The sequence below is a fragment of the Charadrius vociferus genome, unplaced genomic scaffold (genome assembly GCF_000708025.1).
Source record: "Charadrius vociferus isolate BGI_N301 unplaced genomic scaffold, ASM70802v2 scaffold581, whole genome shotgun sequence".
Classification (NCBI taxonomy): domain Eukaryota; kingdom Metazoa; phylum Chordata; class Aves; order Charadriiformes; family Charadriidae; genus Charadrius; species Charadrius vociferus.
The window spans coordinates 712,596-722,167 of NW_009647024.1; the positions used below are offsets into that span (position 1 = coordinate 712,596).

A 9,572-nucleotide genomic window follows, 5' to 3' on the forward strand; every position below is an offset into this window, starting at 1 on the left:
GCAGGAATTACTGGGAGAACAAGGTTTTCAGGCACTTATGGAAACCGTGGATACAGAAATAGTTGCACAGCTACAAGAATTTTTACAAGGCTTCTAAATAAGCAGGAACAAGATTTTTTTCTATGTCCAATTTCCCCTTCAAAAAAAAAAAAAAGAAAGAACTCTAGCCTTCTATCTTGTATGGAAGAGCCTACTGAGAGCTGAAAATAACTTGTGTTAAAAAAAATAAAAATTTCTGCTGTTGCTATCAAACTAACTTTGGTAATGCTTTATGTTATTTTTTTAATAATGTACTTTGTGTTTTGTCATCAAAGTAACACCTCCATGATTTCTAACATGGTATATGCTGTCCTAGATAGTACCAATTTTTTTTTTTGTACCATTGCTGGCTTTTTGTTTCACAAAGCTGTCATAAACTGAGAGGTCTGAAGGAATTTAGTTATGTGTATTAATGAGAAGTGTCTATTAATCCAGCAGTATGATTCAGTATCAGGAGCTGTTTATCTTGATATTGTATATGTGTAACTTTCTTCCCTTTCTATTACCATTTCTTGACTGTACATTCAACCATACAAGCAGAAAGAGTTAGGAAAGCAGTAAGACTGCGAGCAGAAATATTATGTCCTGGGAGAAAGGTAATTCTCATTTGAATTGTATCAGAAAAGAAGAAACTTAGATTGTCAAACTATTTTAAGAGGTGTGAGAGAATGTATATCTCTGTCGGAAGATGAGGGTTTTCATTTTTATCACCAATTTTTTTATTTCTCTTATGAAAAATTTCTTGCTTTCTTGAGTTCCTTCTATCTCACTTTTAGCTGTCATAACACAGAGAAACTCACTAGATGTAGATGAGTAATTAATCCCAATTAATTCTTGGCTGTACCTGGACTGCTTAAAATTGCTGTTGTTCAGTACCTCAGTTCTTTGCTTTTTTTCATCAAAGGCATATCATCAAGATACTTTGTAATTGTTACTGAAAAGTTTGAGCCCAGATGGTCACAACTGAAATAATTATTTGCAATCATGAGGCTCACTTTGAGTTTTAATAATTTATTAGCTACCTGGATGGCTGCAGAAATGACAGGGTAAAGCTGCTCCTTTCTGTGTGCCTTTCTTTCGTACCTTGCAGGTGGGAGGTAGGAGAGAAGGCTCTTTTCCATTTTGAGATTTTCCTTTTAAGTTCTGATCTTCCACCTTCATAGTTGAAGTGAACTTTGTTTGCTTCACTAAGGAATGATTAAGCTATTAAGACAGATTTTTTTTTTCTCCAGAGAGGATTAGCTGATAGACACCTACGTGCTTTTGATAATAGTATCAGATAATCAGATGCTTTTAAAAAACTGAGCCTTTTTCTTTACTGACCGTTTGGGTAGTTAATTGTTTTTGAAACTTTCGGTCTGTTTGCAGAGAAAGCCTAACCGTTCACTCCATCTCCTTTGGCTTCAGTGGCAGAGGCTGCTGGGGCTCTTGCATCTCTCAATGCAAAACCTCCCTTGTTCCCAGCTGCCAGCATCTATCTGCAGAAGTTGTTTGATAACTCATAGTTTCCAGCTTTTTACTTTGAGATAGGGAGGTTAGAAGAATTGTTAAAATTTGTCTGTCATCTACATGTCGTTTCCTCAACCATCTGCCAACATCAATTCTCAAAATCAAGAGTTTTGGCTAGTTATGTTTGGTACTTGGAAGGGAAGGGACTCAGTGTGCTAATGGTCCCTTTCAGCTGTGAGCTACTTACCAGAACCTGGTGGCATTTGACTGAAATTGCATTTGTTGCGTAGTTAATCTGCGGAGACTACCAGCTTTTGGCTCAGTGTAAAACTAGCACAGATCTGATCAGCCTCGCGAGCTTTGACCCTGCAAGACATGACTGGATGGCGTACAGAAAAAAACCCAGGTCGGGAAGCCATACATTTCTATCACCATTCAGTAAAATCACATGTGCAGCACCGAATGGCGCAGCTCCCTGACGTTTCAGAGGGAGGGAGGTCCTACCTACTGTAGTCCAGCCATGGCCAGAAGGCCGCTCTCTGCGTTCCTGCCACATGGTTGAGCCTCCAAGCTCCTGGTGTGGCGCAGCATCTTGCGGTCAGGTCAAACTGAGTCATCACTGCTGCGCGCAGCTGAGCCAGACCTGCCTGCCTGCCCCATCCTCCGAGATGTTCAAGCCGCCAGTACTTCACGTGGTGGAGTGTTAACTGCAGTTTTATTTTAGTGCATGGTAACTAATGTTGGCACAGACTCCGGCAGGAGTGATGGACGTGCTTTTGGCTAATAATGGCACGATAACATTGTGATTAGGTTTCTGAGTAATGTCTCTGAATAAGTGTTTGTATTCATTTTCATATGTGTTAGGGGACAAGTTAAAATTTGTCACTAGGTGTTTAGCTTTTCATCTTGGAAGATTTTACTCCAAGGCTTGGACTTTAAATGAAACCAATTGTCAATACCATAACTGCTTATATGACAACCACTGTCAGTTGGCACACTGCAGAACAAGTGTCTGTCTGCGCTCAGCAGTGGTCTATTACTGAGAAAATGGAGGAATTTCAGTTTAAAACAGCAGAAAAAAAAATATATAGTATATTTATATATTAAATCCTTATATATAGGATTAAATTTTCACTGGGAGGTTGTGGATTAGGACTGCAGCAAGCTTTAGCCCTTGTTTTTGAAATTTCTGACTTTTGCCTCTTGGGGAGGAAGGGAAACCGAATACAACAAATTGCCTGACACCGAAGCAGTAAAACATAGTTTCTGAAATCCTCGTGAGGCAGGCTCTTTGATCCTGTTGGACTTTCAACTTTGTTTTTCAAAGCCAAAAATGATTTAAATCGGGATGATTATTTTTTTTTTTAGCCACAGCATAATTAAACTCCCAAGACTTACGGATTTTACCAATTTGCCTTTCAGAAGAGGCAATGACTGTGAGTTGAAGACAAGCTTTTTGTGTCTCTGATAACAGTTAAATGTCTTTGAAGGTATGTGCTGAAAGAAACTGAGGGGACTAATTCTACTGCTTCTGTCTACGAAAAGTAAACTTTGGTGTATCAATGAAATGACCATTTTTGGGCCTTTGGCCTAGCTGCAGTCTTAATAACCTATCTAATCTCACTGCATTTTGTTGAATTTTTTCAGCTTCTAAGGGTAACTTTATCCATGCTGTAATTTAATCCTATTAGATAGTTCAGGTGTTTGTTTCGTATGGAATGATTACTGGAATAATTTTACTTCTACACATGCTTTCACATTGGATAACCTGAAGTGTGATGGATAACCATAAGTATGTTAAAGCTCTAGATTTATAAAGTGAAAAAATATATGTGTATAGGTAAGTGTATAAAATGTGCATGTAGATAGAGGTGTATCATGTAGACATGGGGCTGGGAGGTACCAGGCACTGGTGTTTGGCCCTGGCCGCCCTGTCCCAGTGTGGCCTGTTGCGTTGCTGCCCCGGTGGCCAGTGCTGCCCGCTGCTGCAGCCACAGGGCCGCTGCCTCTGGCCACCCTCATGGCGGCGCTCCGCTGATGTGGTGAGGCAGGATGGCACCCCTGCCAACGTTGAAAGGGGCAGAGGAAGTGGTCTTGGGCTGTCGCAGCATTCACTGCCTCGCCGTGAGGGAGGCTGTGGCCTCCTACCTTCACTTCAGTGAAGTGATAGAGGTTTTTCGCGTTGTTTGCGAACAAGTCCAAGGGCCCAGCCATCTCTCCATCACCTCCGCCATAGCGGCGTGCCGGGAGAGCACACAGTGTGGCGGGTGCCTGTGGGTGCTGCGATGCTGCACACCATCCCGGGAGGCCTTTTGGGCAAAGCTGTTGGAGAAAATTCAGCTTCTTGCCAGGTAAGCAACTGCTCGCGGTGTCACTGACCGGGGACAGGAGGCGTTCTGCCGGCCATGCCTCTGTTGAGAAGGGGTCCAGCGCTTCCAGGGACGCCTCAGAGGATTTGCAGGAGGGAAGCCCAGCTGCTGCAGTGCTCTGGTGTCTCACAGAGGAAGAGCTGTTGCGGTCGCTCTGCAAGTTGTGTTATTTCAGCTAATACTGCCCTGAGGAAAAGGATGTTGGAGCGCTAAGATTTCATCCTTCCGCTTGTGAAGTTGTCTGTTTTCTGAGGTTTGGACCCCAGCTTTCATTTGAAAAGGGACCACCATAGTGTTTAGTCCCTAGCAAAGCCGCTCATGGAGATCCTCGTTTTGTTGTTAGTCCCAACGGGTGTTCAGACATCTCCCAGAGTACCAGGAGGGACAGACGAAGTCCTAATTGGAGTCACATCTCGTAACTGCAAATTGTAACAGATGTGCTCATTTCTCTGATGGTTCAGCGGTGAGATAGTCACTTCTATAAATCATATTAACACAGCCATGCCATCAGGTTTACAGCCATTCAGTAATGTTTAGTATGCCTGACGTTTTTTTTTAATTATTTTTATTTAGTTCCAAACTCTTGCAATGCTCCTAAACTGCAGTTCATGGTGTTCTTTCAACTACTGAACATGCCACATCTTCACGTAGCAAAAGCAGCACCTTTGTAATTAAGGTACACATTTTGAAGGCTTTCCAAACTCATTTACTTGTCTTGCTTCAACGCTGCTGCTTCAAAAAATAAATGATTAATTACTAATTTTAAAAAGTTCACAATTTCCGTCATACTGCTAGCTGTGATTAATAGTGATGACTAATCATCAGATAATCAGATTTTACTAGTTCTGTAGAAACTTCATAAGGTACAATAGCTTGTTCTTACCATATTTTGCTGATGCTCAGCGAAAATGAAACCAAATTAACTGTAGTCCACTGCCTTCAAAAATTTATTGATGATTTGTAAGGAATGGTTCAAAACACTATGTCCAGTGTTCTCCACACTGGATATGCACCATTTTGTTAGGCTGAGTGCATACTACTGCACTGACTATTACATACTACTTGCTTAAAAATATTGATTATGAAGGAATTGGTTTTGAGGTTACACAAAATGGGTGATCAGTTTCCAAAGAGTGGTTTAAAAAGAAGTGAAAAACAGCAAAAAGTTTGTTTTGTTTGCAGCAAATTCCACCACCAATGCATAAACGTAAGTCAAGCATGCCCCTTAAAAGTTGATTATATGAAATAAAATCACATCCCACATTGAGGTACATGTCATTTCTGAAGTCAGCCGTGGCTGTCGGCAGGTGGCAAAGCATGTCTCCTGGCCTGGAGCTGTGCAAGTATTGGACTGTTTCATTCTCTTTCTGAAGATGGGGAAAAATGTTGGGCTGGGAAAAATACTTTACTTGACCCAAGGTTTAATGTTGTGTTTCTTTCTTTAAAATTCTTAGCCAACTTTTAATAAAATACCAACCAATTTTTGAAGTCAAGCTGTCCTTCTAAACATGTCAGAAGCCTAGAACACTTAAAAGAAATAGGTAAAACAAATTGCTGAACTTGCATATTGTTTTTTACCACCTGAAACTAGTTTTCAGTTTCTGTGTTTTATTAACCTCTTGGAAAGTTTGTCCAATTCTATTATGGAATGTAGTGCTAATAAAGGGACACACTGGTCTTTAAAACAACAACAAAAGATTAGTCATGTTGACTGTGATTGTGGGTTGTCATCACATCCCACAGCAATTTTAACTGCTTCCTAGCAAGAATGATTATTAAAGCGGCATTTAAAAATAGACAGAAAAATGTTTAAATTAAGCGAATATTTGACCTGAAAGTTATATTTGTTTTTCCAATATTCGCACCAGCAAAATCTTTGTTGTTACTCTGGGAAAGTAACAGAACACCATGGGGCCTGTCTGATGGCTGGTGGTTGCGGTCTAAGCTAAGAATGTTTTGTAAGTTATTCAGGAAACCAACTGAATCAATTATACAGCATAGACAAATATTATCCATTAACTTACCAACTTGAGAAAACTGGAATTGCTGGTAGGTAAATTCTGAGCAGAGAAAGTCTAAATCTGGTTATTTTCCTGCATGTCAGTGTTTCAAAAATATACCCTGAATTATTTCTGAACTTCAAGTATTTTGAACCAAATAATCTTCCTTTCAGTTGGAAATAGTCTATTTGTTGTAGTTACAATCTAATTTTCTGTCTTTTTTTTTTTTTTTTTGAACAAAGTTGATAAAGGTATCTTACAGATATTTTTCCACATTTTTCCAGGATACTGAGGAAAACTAGAAACTCTAATACAGCCGGAATGTGGGAATTTGTATATGCATACAGAGTTTATGACTCCTGACTCACTAAATGAGCTTGCAAGGGAAACATCAAAGACCTTGATAGTTCACCCACCTAATCGTTAAACATCAGGCAGGCGTGCGAGGAAGTGCACAGGCACAAAGTGTACATGCAGCAAAATGCTTTCATCTTGTTCAGCTGCTGAAATGCTCTGCCCTGTGTTTTCCCGCTCTCTGTACTACCAGAAGGTGCTTTTTGTTTTACTACATCTGTAGCAAGTGCCTGCTTATTCACTAGCACTTGAGATTTTTGATTTTTAAATAACATAAATGAAATCCTTGTATGCAGGCCACCAAGCACGCCAGTGGGATAAAACAGGCAGGAGATGGATTAATCAAACAGCTATGGGTGCAGGAAGCAGTCAGAGTCCTACATTGTCTTATCTGCTATCAAGGCTGTTTATGCTCTTCCTTTAGTGATACTGTAATGCAGCGCGTGTCAGTAGTCCCTGGGTCCCAGGAGTCTTCCAGCTTTTTGCTGCTAGCCATGCTCATTTATGGAAGCATTTTGATGTGTTGTCATAAAATCAGGCGGACAGCCTTGCAAGCAGAATTGTTCTGCTCCGCAGCAGTTCCTTTTCCCCTTACGACTCCTGAAATACCAACGCAGAAGTCAACAAGTTTATTTGTGCTTCGTTCTTCAGGTTTCTGCAAGTACAATGTCAAAAGTGTGGCTGAGAGGAGCTGGACTTTCAGAAAGCTGCGGCACAGAGGCTGGTAAAGAGGCTGGGTGGTTGTGCAGTCAGAGATGAAATTGTAACACCTAAATAACTTGGAGGTAGAAAGCAAGACGGTGAATAAAAAATTTTCAACCCAGCAAAAGGTTAATTGCAGGATGCCACCAAGTTCTGTATTAAGATTGATTCTTATCAAAAATTTTATTAATGTTTTGGAAGCACTGATGAATAGTGCACTGGCAAAAATTGCCAGTGAAACAGGAAATGCAAGGAACATAACTGAGCAGGGCAGTGTAGCAACGCAAAGGCAGATGAAGCTTCAGTGCTGGGAAGTGCTAATCAGACTTGCAGCAGATGTTCAGAGTCATCCATTGTGTGTCACATTTTCCTTGGGGCTGGTGAAATGGAAACTCAGAGGGTCCAGCTGCTGAGGGAGAGAGAATTTGGATAAGTTCAAGCAGCTGGAAATGAAATTTCACAGAATCGTTTTGGTTGGACGGGACCTATTGAGACCATCTAGTCCGTCCCCCTGCTCAAGCAGGGTCAGCTAGGGCAGGTTGCCCAGAACCATGTCTGGTTGGGTTTTGAGTGTCTCCACAGACAGAGACTCCACAGCCTCTCTAAGCAACTTGTTTGACCACCCTTACAGTGAAAAAGTGTTTTCTTGCACTCAGATGGAACAAGAGAGAAAAGTCCAGCTCCCTCTTCTTCGTTCCCTCCCATCAGGTATTTATACATGCTGCGAAGATTCCCTCAAGGTTTGAGAGTCTTTTGTTCTGGAGAGGTTTCAGGGGAAAAATTGCAGAGTAAATGATGGGCTGGAAAAATCCTTCCACCAAGGAAGGTGAAATGGTGCAACTCAGTGAATCTTAAGGCTACTTGGTGTGGAAAAGAAAAGAGATGGATCGTGGGTTAGAACAGAGAACTGCTCAGTGTTAGGGTATGGAGACCAGGTGGGCCTATAGTAACAAGAGGGTGGGGACTGGTAGCTAGAAATGAAGGAGATTTTTCTCAGGCTTTTGGAAATATTCTATAATTGCTTCTACTCACACTTGAGAATGATTCCAGGTGCACCTTTTTATTTACTGTATTGTTAAACTAGCTCTTTCTGGCCTGGAGACTGGGATAGTAGCATGGACCTCACAGTGTCATTCCTGTGGGTTAATTTTCTCGAATTGTATGTTGCTGCCAGTGACTCCTCAGCAGTTTGAACACAACCAGTTTGTTATTTGCTGCGTGGTTTCTCTGCATAGCTTGGGGTCGGACAATTTCAGCTGCCTGCTTACGGAAAGCAGGTGCAGTTCAAAATACCCTCAGTAAGAGTTGAAGAGAAATGGACTGCCTTGGGGAGGAAGAGGCTAGAAAAAGTGTTCTGCAGGAAAAGCGTAGTACAAAAGAAAAAGAAGAGGGTGATAACAGCTGACATGGGAACAGAGACAAGAAGGGAATGATACTAAATAATGAAAATGATAAATACAGGAAGATGAAAAGCATGAAAAACAGAGGCAACAGTGTCAGAGTAATAATGTTCTGTTCAGTACCCATTCGTATGTGTGCATACACTCACCTGTGTTTCTGTAACTGTTACCAGCATCGTTGTATTTTTCAGAGCTCCCCTGATGAAGCTTTCTTCTGAGTACATTCAGAAGCTTGCCAGAATCTCTCCAGTTGTGGAGGAAGAACCTATTTGGTGCTTAGAGCCATATTCATACAATAGCAACGGAGATCATGGCATATTGAGTTACCACTTGGTAGAGCTGGTGTGCTGTTTGTGTATGATCCCCTTGGGTTTTAAACAAGAGGTACAATGTCTTTGCTTAAACCACCATGAACTCACACTAAAGGTGCACAGGACTGTGGAGCTTCAGAGCTTAAAAGCATCAAATCAGTGGTAAGTCGCCGAATGACAGTGACACGGTTGTTCTTGATCATTTTTGCACACCCCAAATACAGATGTAAAACCTTACTGCAGGCATCACCAGTGAAAAACTTGGCTTTGAAGTATGGGTTTGATTAAGAAAAAACAAACAAACAGGAAAACCCTGGTAGGATATTTGCCTCCCCATTCAGTGCGTGTGTGTTTTTTGTGTGATCTTATCTCTGGAATTGTCAGTCTAGCAAATACTAGATTCACACAAAGTTACTTTAACACTTCTTTCAGCAGAAATTATAACTGAAATCTGTATTATTTTGCCTTGCCCACAGTTATGTTTGCACTTCAAAGTCAATAAAATCTTGCAATAATAAAATCCTAAGCAATCCTAAGTCCAGGCAAGTACAAGGTACTTTGTGTGCAGCTTCCAGGTTAAATTGAAGTTCTAACTCATTTTCATTTTGCAATAAATTGGGATAAAATAATTAATACAAGCTGTAGAGCCCATAAATAGGATATATTTTAGTCGAGGCTCTATTCTAAATAGAGGCACAATTTAAAGTGAAAAAGTTGTGACAGTAATAAGCTAACAGACACCATCACTGTAAGAAATTGTTAAGAACTGCAGCAGAGGTAAACGATACCCAACCCAGGGCATCCATTCCTCTCCAGACTGTATTTTATGATGTGAAATTGCAAAGTATAGGTCAGGAATAGGCAAATTATTTTTGCTTGGGGTAATGGATGGAAGAATTTGGTTTTCCCCAGTGAGTTGTTCTGGGTCTTGTACAGCTGAATAACTAT

At 40.9% G+C, this 9,572-nt stretch overlaps 1 protein-coding gene across 1 annotated transcript in view; it reads left to right on the top strand.

Annotated features, from left to right (window-relative positions):
* The window catches only part of IPO11 (importin 11), an 85,613-nt gene extending 85,516 nt beyond the window's left edge, over positions 1-97 (top strand). Inside the window, 1 exon segment of the mRNA XM_009895503.1 lies at positions 1-97. This exon segment is cut by the window's left edge and continues 104 nt beyond it. Within this exon segment, the coding sequence (XP_009893805.1) occupies positions 1-97 (97 nt within the window).
* Positions 98-9,572: the final 9,475 nt, after the last annotated feature.